The sequence below is a fragment of the Rhineura floridana genome, chromosome 7 (genome assembly GCF_030035675.1).
Source record: "Rhineura floridana isolate rRhiFlo1 chromosome 7, rRhiFlo1.hap2, whole genome shotgun sequence".
NCBI classification, from domain to species: domain Eukaryota; kingdom Metazoa; phylum Chordata; class Lepidosauria; order Squamata; family Rhineuridae; genus Rhineura; species Rhineura floridana.
This window is the reverse complement of record NC_084486.1, coordinates 68,501,081-68,520,383: the sequence shown is the minus strand read 5'-3', so window position 1 is coordinate 68,520,383 and position 19,303 is coordinate 68,501,081. Positions and strand designations below refer to the sequence as shown.

The window sequence follows — 19,303 nt, the reverse complement described above, 5'->3', positions numbered from 1 at the left end:
GGCAGGGTTAGAGCAGCCAGCTAAGAGATCATTTCACAGAAGTTGCAGGGGGGCTGACATTTTGGTGTATTTCCTGTGAACCAGACCACCTGGAAACTTAATTTTTTAAAAAATTAAAGCTGAGAGTCCGGAGATTAAGGTGATTTACCTGGAGACCCAAAGAGGCCCCCAAAAATCCAGAGTCTCCAGGCAAAAACCAGAGACCTGGCAACCCTAATATACACATATGAATCTTCCTTTGGCATACCCCACTTCCTGATGTGTCATGCTGTAGAAGCACTAAGAGATGTAGTATTTAACCCAGTGTCCATAGAGAGCCAAAATGCTACATAGAATGAATCCATAGCACACCCATAACTATGGGAACCGAGCTCACAGAACTGATAGATGATTTTTCATTCATCCCTCCAAATTTTTACATTTGCAAAGTACGGTTCATTCAGTACATGGACAGTCTCACTGAAGTTTTCAAACAGTTGATTTATCTGACTCAAAAGGCAAGGCTGAGTGTCAGGTAGCCTATGCTGAAGGTCAGTTTTTACAGAGTCAATACCAATCATTTCTTGATGGACACCACCCCATGCATCACTGTTTCCAGTCTCTGCAGGAGCAAAGTGATCCCATCAGCAATTTGGTCGAGGATTGCCCTTGATATTGGAAAAAATTCCTGAAATGAGCTTCTTCTCAATCCTCCAGCTTCAGACCGATTCTATCCTTAGAGAAGATTCATCTCTACAGAGACTGGCCTAATTCTGCACTGACCTGGTCACCCATGACTGCTAGAGCAACTGTGGTAACTGCCAGTTCCACTGCCAATGCATAGCCAACATGACGCCTGAAGGCTAGTGTTATGTGCTTCAAGAAGCTCTCTTTCCATGTAGAGTAGGGGGTTGTGGCTCCAATAGTCAGGAAGAAATCCAGTAAGGACTACACCAAGGCACATCCATAGTTTCAGTGTGCTTCCATCAGTTTTTCCATTTAATTTCCTATTGGATTGGAATCCAATGAAGCGCCAAAGGTAATCTTAAGGACAGAAGCGTCTGCCACTCTTTTCCTTAAAGCAAGAATTGTTGCGGCCGCTTTTTAGATGCAGTTTCATGTGATGCTCCCTATTTCAGCATTCCAAAGGAATGCAGCCTTCGAAACCTGTGCTTATAGGATGGGATACAATGGTGGAGGTGGAGCTTGGGGCTGGCATTGCTGTGATTGGATGATGGAAGATGGTAGCAGTGGGGAATATGTGATAACATTTCAGTGAGTGAGCATGTGAAGAAGGTAAAGGTAGAACTTTGGGTGTAGGGGGTTTTGAGGTTGGTATGGGAAAATGGATGGGGGAGGTTGGGGCTCAACTTATGCCAATAGCAATGGTGTACTGGTAGCTGGGGGGCAGTGAATGGGAACTGGCAAATTTTCTGGTCATGTTGAGGATACGATGCTTTTGACCTCCATTAAAGCAGTGCAATTAAGTAGTAATTCCTCCTTCATAGTTATCTGGTAGCTGTGAATTCACTAATTGGTGTTGTAATAACTTTCTCTAAGAGAGGAAGGAAATAAAGATGAAAGTTCTATAGGTCTAGAAAGGTAGTTACAGATGTTTATTTGTATGACATTGCACTTCCAGAAGATGGACATACCACTGTAATAGTCACATAAAACAGTCGCTATAGAAGCACAGGAATTTGTTTGTTTATTCTTCCCTGGGGTCATCTTGCTCTTCTCTGTCACTCAATTCTTCTTCATTCCTTTGTGTCTTCTCCATGCAGGTCACCACTACAACCATCTCTCTCTTTGAAGCATCCCCCTGTCTGAACAATGGCCAACCCTCTTCCTGCATGTCCCCTGCTGCTTCACATAACTTTTCGCTCCAGTATCTGTGCCCACTTCAGTAACAGAAGCATTTCCCCATCTAGAGCTAAGGTACACAGCTCCAATTTGGAGTACTTGTTTTTGTTTTTAAGGAAATAGCACCTTGGGCTCAGGTTCTTAAGTGCATTGTTTTTGGAAGGGAGGGGATATCGTGGGATTTGAGAAAGGATAGCAAAGATAATTAATGGATTAACATTCATTAAGAACAATTTCAGAACATCATTTTTTAAACAGGGAAAAGCTGTAGCTCAGTGGTAGGACGCATGCTTTGCATGCAAAGGTCCAAAATTCAATCTCTGGAAAAGACTATTGCCTGGAAATCCTGGAGAGCCAACGCTAGTTCATGTCATCAGTACTAAGCTAGATGGTACCAAATGGCCTGAGTAAACAGAAGGCAGATTCTTTTGTTCCTAAAAGAGGAAAAAGACCCAAGGGCCACAGTGACTCCAAAAATTTATGTATTTATTTATAACATTTATATACCGCTTTATTGTATAAAAAACACAACGTGATTTACAGAAGGAATTAAAACAAAATAAATATTAGCAAAAGCAGTTAGACAGGTATTTAAAACATTAAAAATAATAAAACCAGCAATGAGTTAAAAACAGATAAAAAACATAGCAGCTTCTATATGCCTAGATAGGCTTGCCTAAACAAAAACAGGCAAGTGCTAACAAGAGCACAATGAAGTCACCTGTCTATTGTCAATAGGCAGAGTTCCAAAGTGTTGGTACTGCCACACTAAACAATCAGTTTCTTACAAGAGCAGAAGTACTATGTGGTACCCATAACATGGAAAGCACACCATGATTTTGGTCTGGTAGCAAATCTGCAACCAGTGCAGATTTCAGAGCAGAGGTATTATGTGCTGATAGGATCTCACTCATGTCAGCATTCGTGCTGCAGCATTCTGCACTAACTGCAGCCCCTAGGCTGCATAGGAATTTCCATGAGCTTGGCTGACTGGCTGCCAGGATTTTTTTAGTTTTGGTAGGAACCCTGACTGGTTGTGGGATGCTGAGTTTTCTGTCTTACTCAAAGCAATCTTGTTGTGGTTGGTATGATAATTACATTTAGGAAATCATCACTATCTTTGTTTTTCTTTTTCTATTTGCATTTCAGCGGCAATTGCTATTTCCCCCAAACTACTGCCTGTGAAGGTAGACCAAACCATGTAAGTTTTCTCTCTGTCAGTTATTATTCACTGGAATTGGGTTGGCTGTCTATGAGAGTTTATATTAGCCCACAGGGTAGACAGAAAAGGATAGAGAATCTTCTTTTACTCATTTCTCAAATCTCTTTCTGGAGTGAAGGGTCCAGTCTGTAAAGAAGTTTGGAGCAGCCATGTTAACAGGTAGGGGCAGGGCATTCCAGGCAGGGGGTTGCCAACCCTGCTTGGATATGGATATCTTTGCAGAGGATCCTTGGTCAAGCCTTACCAACAGCACAACCCTAACCATATCTACTCAAAAGTAAGTCCTATTGAGTTCTATGGGGCTTAGTACCTTAGTGTGTTTAGAATTGCAGCCTTTAGGGGCATCCATCTTTACTCCTAATAGGCTTGCTTTTTCCTACAATGGCCTTCTGGTGACTGGTCTTGCTTGAGGGCACTTGAACCCTTCTTGCCAGAAGCACATAGGCTAGATTAAATGTTCCCTATCCAGGCTTCCTAAGTAGGTGAGAAGGAATGATGCCATAACTTCAGCTGGATCTGGGAACACCATCTTTTAGCAGAGATACTGCCCCCGCAGAACTGCTGCTGACCCCCCTAGTAAATATACATGTGCCTCTTCCTTCCCTCTGTCCAACACAGAGCTGGTATGGGAAGAGAGGGCAATATCAGCTTGTCTTTGCACTTGGCAGGAGCTCAGAGTACTCCACCCCTGGCAAGCACAGAGACAAGACAAGCGGTTTCCATCTTCCCGTCCACAATTCAGAGCCAGAGAGGGGAGGCAGAGGCTGTGCCTTGCCTTGCCTCTCTGCTTACATCTAGCAAGTGCAGAGCCAAAACAAATCTGTTCACTTTTGCGGCTGGAAGGGGGCAGGAAGCATCTATGCCCCCTGCAGTTCTATGGTTAGAAGTGTCAGATTCATCACACTTGCCTGAGGCTGGCAGAACCATCACCATGGAAACCAAGATTGAGCTGTGGTTGTATATGTATATATTTTGACACAATGTTGGTTACATTTTTATTTTCCTTTTGAGAAACCATATCAAACAGAGAAATGATGCTGCACACATATAATCAATGCAAAATAAATTCAAGGAACCACCTTCATTTCCATTCTTTATAAAACTGTGAATAAAGTCCCAAGAGCCAAAGCAGCTGCAAAAGAAAATATAGCTTGCTGTCTTTCACAGAAAAATCAATATTTAAAAACTAAAGGCAGATCAGTATCTGTTCACTGCAGTGCCTTTCTGACCAAAAACAAAAAGGGCACCTGTAGACTTTTCCAAGTAGTATATCAGTTTGCATATATAACCATTTGGTAACCCAATCTTTAATGTCCCAGCACACAGTGACTAAAATGTCATGACACTTCTATATCCGACCAGAAACCCAGAAAAACAAATTATAAAGATTCTTCCTACCACTTGGAAACACAGTATAATCAGCCATGTAGATATACGCAGATGGTGAAAGACAGTTACCGATTAACTAGTAATATTACTTTACCATTAAAGTTCATCCATAGCCACCCTAAAATTCAAACCAAAGCCGTGCTATTTTGACATAGCTCAAAGGAATACTTTTTAAAAGTCACACTCACTGCATTTCTGCTACAATTTTTTGAGCTTATCTTGGGCCAGTCACTGCCTCTCAGCCTCAGAGGAAGGCAATGGTAAACCCCCTCTGAATACCGCTTACCATGAAAACCTTATTCACATAAGTCGGAATCGACTTGAAGGCAGTCCATTATAGTATTATAGAGAGAGAGAGAGAGAGAGAGTATAAAAAACAGATAAGCTCTTTAGTGAGTATTCAACACTGAAAGTGATTCTGTAAAATAGCAAGTAACTAAGGCATTTTAAATTATTTCTAGTTCTTAACAAGTGATCCATACTAGAAGAGGTTTCTTCTTCAGATACCATCAAAGAGATGCCAAAGAAACAAAATGAGAACATCTGACCTTAGCCACCTATTACTGAGTTTGGGTTAAGGTCCAACAAACCTATCCATTTAGTATGCTTCATGGTCTCCTCTCAGTTAAGAGGGGAAATCTGGAGAGAGAGAAAAAACCTCTGAAGCTAGCATTAGCAACTACAATTTTAAAGTGATGGGTTCAAAAAGTGATTAAGAACTAACATTAGCAAGAAGAACTAAATGTAAATGTACTGCCTTCAAGTCGATTCCGACTTATGGCGACCCTATGAATAGGGTTTTCATGAGGCTGAGAGGCAATGACTGGCCCAAGATCACCCAGCGAGCTTCATGGCTATGTGGGGATTCAAACCCTGGTCTCCCAGGTTGTAGTCCAACACCTTAACCACTACACCACAAGAACTACTAGACGTTAATAGAAAGCCCACCTGTGGGCACAATTGTAGGAAAACAAAATAGGAATAATTCCAGAATCCCTTCCCTGGATACCTTCCGCCGAGCATTAAAAACTTGGCTGTTTGGTCAGGCCTTTGAGACTATCGGGATGGGCTAATTATATACTCAATCCCCGCTGCTATGTATTACAATTGCTGCTATTCTGTCACTGATGATTATTTGTATTTTATTGTATTTATTGTATTTACTGTATTTTGTATTTTATTGAATTTAATATGTACGCCGCCTAGAGTGGCTTCGGCCAGATAGGCGGCCTAAAAATTAAATTATTATTATTATTATTATAACTAATTTATTCTTTTTCCAGGCTATGCCTGGAAAAGGGGCACATAAATATTTTAAAATAATATGATAAACTCTGGTTTTTAAAAGTTTCAGAAATGTAGGCTGGGAATAAAAGAACAATGAAGCCGCTTACAAATTCACATTGGAATTTGATGGACTCCCCTCTCTACAATAGCCTGCATACCTTCCAAGAATCCACTCATGAGAATCAGGGGAACCTTCCAGTATAGCATCTAACACACACTGAGGGACTAAAGCTGAAAGCCAAAGTCAGCAGAAGCCTCACACGTGTATGGAAGTTCTTTGGATATGCATACTGGACTCTTCAGATCAGGGGTGGAGTACCTGTGGCCCTCCAGATGCTGTTCCACTACAGCTCCCATTGACCAGTGATCATAATGGCTGGGGCTGGAGTGCATGAACATCTGGAGGGCCACAAGTTCCCCATCCATTCTAACTCTTGAATGTAATACACACACATACACACACACACACATTCCAAAAGCTGCCTCAGGCTGTGCTTCAAGTTCCATCAATTTCCATTACAATACAGTATACCAAGTAGGCTTATGTAACCTTTTTGTAATTTATATAGCTGGTTGTCATCTACAACTATGTCCCAGATTGTTGAATGCTTACTTTTCATAAGGAATTAAGTCTTATTACCAAGTTACTACCTGAAGTATACCTACCTACTACTATGCAACATAGCAGAAGGGATAATACATAATGCATAAGTTGTATTTTGTGTGGTGCATGTGGAGGATAAGAGGGAGGGAGGAGACAATGTAGAAAACAGTCAGTATGGGACTATGACTTAGGATCTGTAAACGTATGAGACAATCTGATGCACTAGGGAGCTACGAGACTTTCAGAAGAGAAACTGTACCTTATCTTTTCTGCAATTTGAATGGGTAGATTTTTGGGAGGGAAGACAGTGAAAGCATTCTGCTGCCACCTACAGTACAATTTACAAAATGGAGATCAGGATTTTTTCTAAGCTGATGGAGGACACACAGTCAACATCATATATTCAGGCTGTTCTTTGGAGGTTGAGTTCACTTGACACACAAAATGTGCTTCAGATTCAAACTGCAAACAAAATTAGTATCTCACTGCTTTATTTAGAAGAATGGGTAAGAACTAAATAGTCTGAAGACAGAAGTCCATCAAATGCTAAAATAATAAGCATAATTAATTTTAAATCTGACTAGACATTCTAGTTTGAAACATCAAGAAATGTTTTAGCACTGCCTTCTGGTCCTCAACAGTTCCCCCACCATTTGTGCTCCAGAAATCATACAAGCATATGAACAAAAAAGTGACCGGATAGTATCATCAGCATTTAAGAAGGTGTATAAAACAAAAAGAAAAGAAATTGTGGTTCAGCTACTCAATGAGGATGGCAAAATGATAACAGATGACAAAGAAAAGGCAGAAGTGCTCAATTCCTACTTTGGCTCAATCTTCTCCCAAAAGAGTGTCTATGATCCTCCTGGCAAATGGGAAGTACAAGTTGAAGGGGCTGGATTGCAGCTTGGGACTGAGAGACAAATGGTCAAGGAATACCTAATCACTTTGAACAAGTTCAAATCTCTAGGACCTGATGAACTACATCCTAAAGCAATGAAAGAATTGGCTGAAGAACTCTCAGAACCGCTGTCTATTATCTTTGTGAAATCGTGGAAGATGGGTGAAGTGCTGGATGAGTGGAGGTGGGCTAATATTGTCCCTATCTTCAAAAAGGGGGGAAAAGTAGGAACTGGGAAGCTACAGACCAGCCAGTCTGACATTAATCCCTGGAGCAGATTATAAAGTGGTCAATCTGTAAACACCTTGAAAAAAAAGTAGTGATTACTTGAAGCCAACATGGATTAATCAAGAACAAAACCTGCCAGATTAATCTTATCTCATTTTTTGATCGGGTAACCTCCCTGCTAGACAGTGGGAATATTGTGGACATAATATATCTCAACTTCAGCAAAGCTTTTAACAAAGTGCCCCATGATATTCTGATTAGCAAACTAGCTAAATGTGGATTGGGTGAAACAACTACCAGTTGCCTACAGAATTGTACTCTAAGAGTGCTTATCAATGGTTCCTTCTCAAACTGGGGGCATGTAGTCTGGACTACTGCAATACGCTTTACGTAGGGCTACCTTTGAAGATGATTCGGAAGCTACAGCTAGTGCAAAATGCGGCGGCCAGACTGCTAACAAGAACTAAGCGGTCTGAGCATATAACACCTGTGCTAGCCCGTTTGCACTGGCTTCCAATATGCTTCCGGGCCAGATTCAAAGTGTTGGTACTTACCTATAAAGCCTTATACGGCGCGGGACCACGATATCTGTTGGAATGCCTCTCCCGATATGAACCGGCCCGTACACTACGGTCTACTACGAAGGCCCTCCTCCGGGTTCTGACTCACAGGGAAGCCCAGAGAGTGGTGACAAGATCTAGGGCCTTCTCAGTGGTGGCCCCCAAACTATGGAATGGTCTCCCCGAGGAGGTGCGCCTGGCGCCGACACTATCATCTTTTCGGCGCCAGGTTAAAACCTTTCTCTTCTCTGAGGCATTTCAATTCCTGTTAATTCTAAATTATTATATTTTGATTTTAGACTGTACAGTTTTGTGTACAGTTTTGTGTTATTTTTATTGTATTTTTAATGTTCACCGCCCAGAGAGCTGTTGCTAGTCGGGCGGTATATAAGCTTAATTAACTAAATAAATAAATAAATAAATAAATGTAATGAGTGGGATATCACAGGGCTCGTCCTGAGCCCAATGCTCTTCAACATTTTTATTAATGACTTGGATGAGATGGCAAATTTGCAGATGCAAAATTGGGAGGGATACCTAATACCCTGGAAGACAGAAACAAAATTCAAAGTGATCTTGATAGGCTGAAGCATTGGGCTAAAGGCAACAGAATGAAATTTAATAGCGATATGTGCAATGTTCTGTTCCTAGGAAAAAGAAACCAAGTGCACAGTTATAAATTGGGATTACTTGGCTCAGCAATACTACATGCGAGAAGGATCTTGGAATTGTTGATCACAAGCTGAACATGAACCAACAGTACAATGTGGCTGCAAAAAAGGCAAATGCTGCTTTAGGCTGCATCAGCAGAAGTATAGTTTCCAAATCATGTGAAGTACTAGTTCCCTTTTATTCGGCACTGGTTAGGCCTCATCTTGAGTACTGCATCCAGTTGTGGACACTACACTTTAAGGATGCAGACAAACTGGAACAGGTTCAGAGGAGGGTAACAAGGATGATCAGGGGAAACAAAGCCCTACAGGGAGAGACTGAAAGAACTGGGCATGCTTAGCCTTGAGAAGAGAAGTCTTGAGGGGAGATAGGACAGCACTCTTCGATAGGTTATCACACACCAAGGAGGGCCATAATCTCTTCTTGATCATCCCAGAGTGCAGGACACGGAATAATGGACTCAGGTTACAGGAAGCCAGATTTAAAATTTAAAATATTAAAATTTTAATAACTTTCACCATTTCTTATTTTGTTCGCGATCTCTCATTGACCTTTGTTATCTGTCTCAATCCCTCCAAAATTATACTTACTAGGTGGACAACTTTCTATGGCAAAGGTAGGCGGTGGCCATCCATTTATATTTCCCACTGTTTGCCTCCTGTGTAAATGCAACTCCCACTCTGTGGCCTGCACACAGAAATAAGGATCTATACTAATAACACCTAATGAAAAAGCTCCTATGTCATGGAGGGTTGGGAAGTTAACTGTCTATAAATGTTTTTGGCATTTATTACATCCAGTTTCCAATGTTCCTTTCTACCTTCCTTAGGGAAGGAGCAACAGAACATGTTGACCTTTGGTTTACCCGACCTAATATCCTAAAGCAGGTCTTGCCATTACATCAATTTCATAGGCAAGTTCTTATAAGTAGAGAACCTAAGTTTTTGACAGCAGCCTCCAGTATCATTATCCAAGTAGAGTTAGCACACCATAGTCCTTGAAACCCATACTGTTTCTCTGCTACGAGGATAAAGACCTTTTGATCTGATTCAATTATTGTTTCCTAAGTGGATCTTAAACAGCATACAAGAAAATACCTGTCTATTCTACGAACTAGGACACCTTTATAGAAGTGTTAGGTGCTAAAAATAATGTTTTCATCCTTTTACTTAACAGACTGCAATGCTATGTTGTATGCATTCAAGTCAGTAAACTTTTATTGAAATAATCTAATATGTTGTCATCTGGGTAGATTCTAAACCAGTGTATCTCATTGCAGATTGTTGCCTTGGGCTTATCAGCCAAGTTAGTGAGCACGTATAAATTGACCTTTGGGGACCTAAATGGACAGAAATTAGAAACTGGCAAAAGAGGTGACTTGGTGATAATAACATCTAATATAGTAGCTGCCACCACCTGCTAATTTGTTGGGGTAATTTAGTCCCAGTGGTAAAGCTGGAGTAATCCGAAACCCATTTAAACTGGCTTACATTGTGATCCAGGTGAAAGGAGAGATGGGTAAGGACACTCTGAAGGATATGTCACATTTTGGTAGTCAGACAAAACATTCCTCTGCAGCTGCCACAGATCAAGCATAGACTTTTATCATCCAATGGGAGGCAAAAAACATGCAGCTCTGTCCTGCTTATCCCTACCCTCCCTTTCCAGAAAATCCTTGCTATAGTTTCACCAGTGCAAGATTGCATCAATAGTAGAAGAGCAACTGGCCGCCCTGGGCTCCTTCTGGGAGGAAGGGCAGGATAGACATTTAATAAATAAATAATAAGGCCCATTTTGGATATTCAGCAAGAGATTGTTCAAAAGTTCTATCCCGTCTCCCATCTTCAAGCAGTCCCACAATTTAATTGTCATCACCAGTGCTGGGGAGGAGCAAACGGAAGAACCAAAACCCTAACACAAGTAGAGGAATAGGATTGGCAACAAGAAGGCTTGTCTTGCTCACACAGCCAGCAGTGCTTCTGAACTCTTTCCACACAATCATTCTCCAGCTTGCTCAGGCCTGGCAATATGTAGTTAGTTAAAACGTGAGATCTTTATCTCATCTTTCGACTCCAGAACAGAGCGCTCAACACAGTTCACATCTAGCTAAGAGATACATAACGAAAAACAGTATGAAAACTAAGAGCAGTAACAGCAGCACAAAGATAATCTTATAGGATAGGGATGGAGAACCTGTGGCCCTCCAGATGTTGGACTGTAACTCCCATTATCTGACCATTGGCCATGTTGACTGGCACCAATGGGAGCTGATGTTCAGCAACATGTAGAGAATCACAGGATCCCAAGTCCTGCCAAAAGAACAACAAAAGGTTAAAGGCAGGTTAAAGGCTTTTCAAATAAAAAATATCTTCTGCCGTGGCAGAGAGGGACTAAGCAGATATTTCAATGGAAGCCATTATCCTGGGCATCAGGAAGGTGCTTTCTTGAGTTCCTGCCAACCTACATTGGAAATCCGCTGAAGGGCAAGGTATAAATCTCTTAATAAATAAGAGTAATTGGGGAATCTTGTGTACACCCAGGTTTTTCTGATTCACCTGAGCAAACAGATACAAGAAAAATCTTGTTTAGACATGGTTGATTATTAGAACCATAAATGCTAATACTCGTATGCTGTGGCTGCCTCAGAACATTCAGCTACAAAGGCTGATGTTCTAGCACTGATTTTGTAACGAAGTCTTTAACAAGTACACAGAAGCACTACTCTTAATAAGCAATCAATATGTGCATCCTCATTTCATAACAAAACATGCACAAGTGTTAGATCATTTAAACTGACTAGGCAATAATGCTTTCCCTGCTGTACGCAACACCACCATCCCCAAACTGGGATTGAGAGGCATACTCTGCTATCCAGCAGAGAAAGTTTCTTTTTAACCTTTTTGGCAAGCAATCTTTGGCAAGCAATGGTTCAGTTGAACCATTGCCAATAAAATTATATGATGCTGCAATTAAGACTTACACAGAGAGGTGTGTCTAAACAATTAACTCTTGCAAAAGCACCACAGATTACATGAAATTTATGGCTTCTTGTTAAAGAAGCTTTCCTTTCTATTTCTCCAAGGAGGAGAGGAGAAAACTGGAAGAGGCCAGAGAGAAACTAGCCTTTCCTCTAGCAACTGACTGCATTTTCGTAATGGAGGCTTGCTTCACACTCTTCTGTTCCCCTACTGGCCAAAGACATTCCAATTTAGGTACAACTCAGTATGGGAATATTCATTCCAAGAAAGGATAACAAGTCATAACACATTAAAATCTGATGAGGACATCAATATATTTTTATGCTCTAAATTGGGGTGAGCAGATTTCAGGTTCTATGGTCTGCAGCCACATGAGACCCCCATCTTGCTGAAGCTAAGCAAGTCTTGGTCTGGTGAGTGCCTGGACGCATGCCTGCCAGAGAACCACGTGCATACCACCTTGGGTTCCATGATGGCATAAAGATGGGATATAAGTGTAAGAAAATGTGTATTTTGTATGCCACAAGCCACACACCAGGGTGACATGCCTGCATAAGCCACTACATAATAAGAGGTGCTACACCTGACCCTAAAAATGCTATATAAAAGCTACATAAAGGCCTAGTTATTAATAAGGTGCGTGCATTTAACACAACATAATCTGAATGCCTATCAATCCCAGCATCCATCTCTTTAGATATGAAAAGAGGGGAGATGCCAAGATTGGTCTATATCCACATCTACCTTACCTAGGCCACAGCAAAGAAGAGAAACTTCAAAATCCTCTGAACAACATGAAGAAGGGAAGCCTAAAGCTTATGCTGATACAGAACTCTTGCACTGCATTGCGTCTGCAAGGGTTGAATAGTTTAATGAAAACCTGATGACAGCTAAATTCAAACATGAATCAAAGCATCTCTCTGCAATACTGGAGTAGTATCTGGATGATGTTAACTGCAGAAAATGCAGGCTCATAGGAGATAACCAGAAATGGGGAGAGGGAGAGGGAGAGGGAGAGGGAGAAAGAAAGAAAGAAAGAAAGAAAGAAAGAAAGAAAGAAAGAAAGAAAGAAAGAAAGAAAGAAAGAAAGAAAGAAAGAAAGAAAGAAAGAAAGAAAGAAAGAAAGAAAGAAAGAAAGAACAACATTGAGATTTTTTAAAGGAATTTTATTTTTGAGATTTTTAAAAAAACCAAAGCGATGTTTGAAAAGCACATTCAACACTTGGAGGAGGAGGTGGAGGCAGAGACTGCGGAGAAGTGATAGAGGAGGAAAGATGCACTGAGCTATGTCTACACTGAAGCCGGCTAAACTTGCATTATGCAGGGGGCTGCAAGCAGACATCTTTCCCCTCCCAACCAGGCCAAGCAAACAGGAGACAGTGGTGGATTAAAGGGAACAGTCGTAGAAACAGCTACTCTCTGAGAACTTCTATGAAAACCCCACATTCCATTTAAGAACTAATAAACATGGATAAGGGTAGGAAATTCTAGCCTCTTATCTGTCTGCAAGCCCTGACTCAATAAGAAACTGACTTAACAAATTTCCTTTTTCCCTTCACTTTTATACTTGCTCTCTTAATGTACTTCTCATTTCTTTTGTATCATGTTGCCTAACCGTGAATCAGGAGCTCTAAATGTTTTAAAGAGTAGCACAGATATATCTGAATATTTGTAGGTCAGTATTCAGATTGGGCATAAATGCTTGCCCCATCATTTAAGGCAAATAAGAATTACCTTCAAATGAACAGAAAGAGAACCTTTTAGATATTAAGAGAACTGGAGAGAGGATCCTCTTAAAATTGCAATGTGACTCACAAATTTATTTGTTTATTTATTTATTGCACTTGTATACCACCCCATAGCCGAAGCTCTCTGGGCGGTTTACAGCAATCAAAAACATTAAAACAAATATACAATTTAAAACACATATTTTAAAAACAATGTAAAACACAATTTTAAAATTTAAAACAATATAAAAACAATTTAAAACACATGCTAAAATGCCTGGAAGAAGAGGAAAGTCTTGACCTGGTGCCGAAAAGATAACAGTGTTGGCGCCAGGCACACCTCGTCAAACTGACTGCGGCAAGTATGATTGACCATACTGGCGAAGTAAAAACAAGTGTATCAGTAGTCAACTGACAGGGCCGGCACCAGACTGCATTGGGCCTTGAAGGTAGCGGTGGTGCGGTGGCACTACCATTGCCAGGGACTTAAATAGGTCCGACCACATTAGTGCACTGTGCGTGCATGCCAGCCATCCCTACTTCCATCTTGGGTGACAGGAGCATGTGCTCACAGAGCCCTAGCACACTGATGCGACACTGCGGGAAGTGACATGGCCAACTCACACCAGCAGGGGGGGGGATCGCCTGGGAGTGAGGCTCGCACTCTGCTCCAGCATCGGGTCACACCCTCTGTGACCCAATGCTATCACAGAGTGGGAGCTACATCCACCCAGCCTCAGCAACAGCAGGCCCTCTCAGCTGCAGGGGCCCTCAGCCAGTGTCCAACCTGGCTGGCCGCTGATGCCAGGCCTGTCAACTTATGTATCAAATCTCAAGTTCTATGATGGATTTGGAACCAATCCTAAAATAGAGAGGAATTTATCTAGACAAAAATCTAATGTCTGCTCCTTGTGGTGCAGTGTTGACACAGAAATTGGAAGTAATGCACGTTTTTGTTGACCCAGTTAAGTTACCAAGTGCCATAATGGATAACTAAAGAAAAGGTTTTAAAAAATGCACATTAATAACTGCTCTCATTTTGGCTCATTTTTATATTATCCCAGAGATGCTCAGATGCACCTAAGATTCAGGGCTGTTCCACTACATATGTTTCAACTTTGGTTCATGACAGTTTTTGAAATGCAGGATCTAAACAAACACAGTGAAACTTTATTTTCCTAGAGAAAAATCAATCAAAGGCTAGTGTTCTACACTCACACATTTCACATAAGATTTAATTGGGTTCTACACAGATAACAGCTGTGATAACAATCATTTCAAACGATCAGCGGTATGCTACTCCCAGTAAAATGCCAAATCCCAGGAAAACAAAATTGTGCAGCTTCTTACCTGCAGCTCCTTTGAGACTCTCTCTAAGTGGTTAGTTATCTTTTTTATTAGGTCACTATACATCTGTTCCGAATGCTGCTGGCACACACATTTATACACACAACTGCAGAAATAAATACAGGAACAGTGATGAATTGACAACAGTTTGCAGCACAGGGGGGAAAACAAGAAATGTCAAGCCAGTAGAAAACTGGCTTAAAATATATTAAAAAGAAACTTCAGCAATATGCATCCTAAATAAAGTCCCCATTTATCTAAGAAGTTTTGTGGCAGTCTGTCTGTGTTCCCCACAGAGTCCTGCAAACTTTGAAAAGTTAAGGCTGCCTCACATATGATTGAAATCATTATAGGACAGCTTGGTTGTATCAAATTGTTATGAAAGACCATAGAATTCTTTAATCACACAACTGCACTCCATATGAACACAGGCAGTTTCTCAAGCACATTAACAACAGCTTCATCTAATTCTTCCAAGAGATTCTTTATTTTTGAACACACAAGTATTCCTGTCAGCAATTTACTACTTCAGGTTTGTGCCTTTTGGGCACAGAATTAAAAGCCTACCCTGCTGGTTTTAACCTATAAAGCCTCATGCAGCTCAGGACTCCAATACCCAGTTTTCCCATGTGAACCTAACCAGATCCAAAGGTCATGAGGGGTCTCCCACCACGTCCCCCCTCCAGCAGAAGTCCAGAGGGTAGCTACAAGGAAGAGGGGCTTTTCAATGGTGGCCCCAAATCCATGGAATGCTCTCCCCAAGGAGGCTCACCTGGCACCAACTCTGACATGATTTTGTGCCAGGCAAAAAGCTTCTCTTTACTTCCAGGCAGTTGAGTGTTGACATTTTACTGCTGCTTCTTGGGGACTGATTTAGTTTTAATGGTTAGTTTTTTTTGTGATCGTAGTGTTTGTTGGGAGGAGAGGGGTTGTTGTTTGATTGTTTAAAGAGTTATTGATATGATCATTGTAGTGGACTGTTTTGTTGTGTTTAAATTGCTAAATTTTCTATGGATTTTGTTTTCAATGTATATCATTTTTACATTCGTACATCACCTTGAGATGTTGCATATAAGGAAATTAATAAGTCAAATCAATAAAGTTTTATAAAATAACCAAAACTAAGCTAACTTCTGTTGGATTTCCCAACAATGATAACTGCAAACCAGAAACAAAATAAGTGCCACTGAGATACCTGTATGTTACAAGGATCTGGAGATACCATTTCTGAACGGCAATTGATGGTCCACCACCACCAGTGGTAACCCCTGAAACCAGGTTTAGCAATCTCCTGTAATCAGTGTTGCTGATGACTGGCTTATGGGTGTCCAGTCATTAAGAAGCAAGAAGCTATGCTAAACTAAAACCAGTGGCAGAAGACCTGAAAGGTGTATCCAGACTAGTACTCTTTTTCATACTTTCCTGCATATTTGCATGCTTCCTCTGCCTCTTTTGATGGTGCAAATTTTTCTGCAACAAGTGAAGCGCAACATGAGCATGTCCCACTGCACTCCACTCAGTGCAGTAGCTTGTGCAACAAGCTACTGATTGGGTCCCCCCTAAAGACTGCCAGCAAGTTTAGAACGAGTTCTGTTCCGAGCACTTATCTAAAATATGGTTGAAATTCCATTCAAAGGCACAATACGTAACAGGTATAAAACTGTTCCTTCTTCTTGAACTAAAAAGTACAACAGATCAGGGGCATGCATCAATTTTGGACAAAACCCAAATAACGAAAGAAAGAAAGCTGCTTCAGAGATATTTGGACCTCCACCAAAGTGGTCCAAAACGAAGCAGGCTGGTCTATGAAGCTTTGTACCCACTTTGGAGCTAGGCAGGATACTATGGCAAGTCTCAAATCCCTGCTCACACTTTCAGTGACAGCAGGAACTTCTCTGACGGCACAAATTGGGGCTCTGACAACTGTCCTGATATACTCTCCTTCAGAGCCTTTATATTCTTTGTAAGCAAGTCAATGGAGTCAGAGGATCACCAGCCATTTTCAGGGGTGCAGCATTTACTTTCCTGCTTTTGCAGCTACTGCAAAACACACCTGTCCCTGTTCCCATTGACAGCAGCAGCTGTCATATTGTTAATGGGTAGACATCCAAAGATTCAGAAAAACAAAGCAAGGCTCTGCCTTTCATACAAAGCGAAGCAGGTCCTGCCTGAAGCGAACCAGCTCCTTATCCAAAGAACTAAAGTGGGTTCTGAAGCAATTTTGTGTGTGCACACCCCTACAACAGATCACATCAGTTTAATCAGGATCAAAAGAGAAATCCACTCATGAAGAGAAAAAGTTAAGATCTAAAACCTTCATTGCCAACTGTATTTCAGCATTTTTACAAACTATCCAAAATTAAATGTCTCCAAAACAGTACACGGGCATTATATCTGACCAAATTATAACACATGCAGTGTTCACAGCTCAACAGAAAAATTGTAAAATGAAAACAAATTTGTATTTACCAAATACCTTTCACTGTTATTTAAACATGTGGGTGGGGGTATAAAAAATCCCATGGGAACTTCAGGTATTAATTTCAGGAACACAACTATCAAAAGTCTCAGATATAAGGCACAATCAAAACCATTTTCCAAGGTTTTTTTTTTACTGCTCAGTGTGCACCTCCAGGTCGCATTATCACAACTAAAGGCTCTTATACATTACAAGCACAATCAGTAGGTTACTTATAACTAAGACCCAATGAAGGGAATAAGATAGCATCATTGAAATAAAGGGGACTAAGTCACAATACACTTAGAGACAGGATGGGCAGTATTCAACTAACGTTTTGTGCCAGAGATGGAGTTAGCGCTAGAGCAATGGTATTCCCCCCTCCTCCCCCTGTGCTGTCCCCAAATCTGCTCTGAAGGGTTGGGGGAAGACCTCAGAACAGTTAGGGGGTGAATAGTGGGATGAGAAGAGATAGCTCAAGGATTTCTCCTTGCACAACGGAACTGACTACATTGCATACAGCCCCATATCTCCCTCTCTACCATCCTACGCTGGGATGTGCAGTGAAACAGAGGAAATGGAAACACATGCATATGGTACACCAACACACTGGTCCACATTTTTAAAAAGCGAGTTGCCATCTCCTGCTGTCTTTTTCAGAACAATACTTATAAAGTGGAGTAGATGGAAGTACAAGCCAGATGTGCATCAGCGTAACAGTGGATATAGAATGTTGCCTTTGGACACGTAGCAATGAAGTTCAAATATTTGGCTCAGCCATAAAGGACACTGGTTGGCCATGGGCAAGACATGAGCATCTGTCAGTGTCACCTATTTCATGGCATCACTGTGAAGCTCCATAACGTAAGCACTGCAAAGAACTGTATGTACACGTAGCAACTGCTTGGAGATAAGGAGGAAAGCAGTGGACAAAGAACTGGAGTTTTAACCCCAGTGGTATTTTGCCAGCATTACAACTTCCGTTCATTTGTACGCAATCCTCCAACATAACAGTGGTTCTCAGACATACTGTTAACGGGTCAAGTGGTGCAAACAGAAAATTCTAAAGTTCTCACCCTCATGCCACAGCAATTGTTGACATGAGATCTGCATTTTCTATCAGAAGCAAAGTTGAAGGGATGAACTAATTCAAACCCTGCCCCAAAATCACTAAGCCCCTTTTAAAAATTTAAAAAGATAAGAATATTTTTAAAGGTGCCTTTTTACATCTCAGGGCATGGCCAATTCTTTCGCTTCTAACCTGCCAAAGATAGGAATTAATACACTGGAACTTGGAAGGGGCCCCAGTGCCTTTAATATTCAGCCTTTCCACTCCTGAATGGGAAATCCCCTTCATGCAACACCACTCCCAATCAGAGCAGCATAAGGCTGGAGTCAAATTTCAACTATGTATTAACACATAACAGCAGTTAGGCAAGACGTTGTAGAGAACAGAGTCCATGCTGGCCAGCCATGTTTGCCTTTCGGTAATAGCAGCTAATACATCGCTGTATGAGAACTTCTGACCACACACAGGGAGAGTGACTCATGATCTATGTTTATCACTTCCAGTTAAGAATAGACTACTCCCTGAAGTTTTCAAGGAAAAAAAGAAATTCAAAATTCCTAAGCTATGCAAAAGTTTTTGCAATCCTGGTTTTCAACACATAAATTAGTGTTTTTATCCTGAATAGTTCTCATTGGGTCTGGGATGAATAACTGCAAAGGTCCAGAAACACAGTCTCCATGCCTAACTAATGGGGTGTGGGCAACACCTTTTCCCATCTGAAGTTTCACTAAAAGTGATGAAGTCAAACATAACAATTTGTTTTTATTGTAATTTTAATTTATTGTAGATTAAATTGTAAGCCATCCTGAGTTGAAACACAGAGTACAAGTCCCTTGACAGTACATTGCTTTGTTGATGAGGCCCCAGGGTTGTCTTTCCATTCATTTCCTTTATTTATCATACTTTTACCCTGCCCTTCAATCTTACGTCTTCAAAGATCAATCTAATGCTAGAATTAATATTGGTACCTAAGAATGCAATACTGGCTCATTAAAAATGGCCACTGGCTTCTGTGCCTA

General features: G+C 41.1%; 1 protein-coding gene across 3 annotated transcripts in view; it reads right to left on the bottom strand.

Moving 5' to 3' along the window:
- The window catches only part of CACUL1 (CDK2 associated cullin domain 1), a 90,949-nt gene that overhangs the window by 68,543 nt on the left and 3,103 nt on the right, over window positions 1-19,303 (bottom strand). For all 3 annotated transcript variants that reach the window (XM_061635864.1, XM_061635863.1, XM_061635862.1), the window contains exon 3: window positions 14,761-14,863. In XM_061635864.1, coding sequence (XP_061491848.1) covers window positions 14,761-14,863 — 103 coding nt within the window. The remainder of the gene's footprint in view (window positions 1-14,760; window positions 14,864-19,303) is intronic.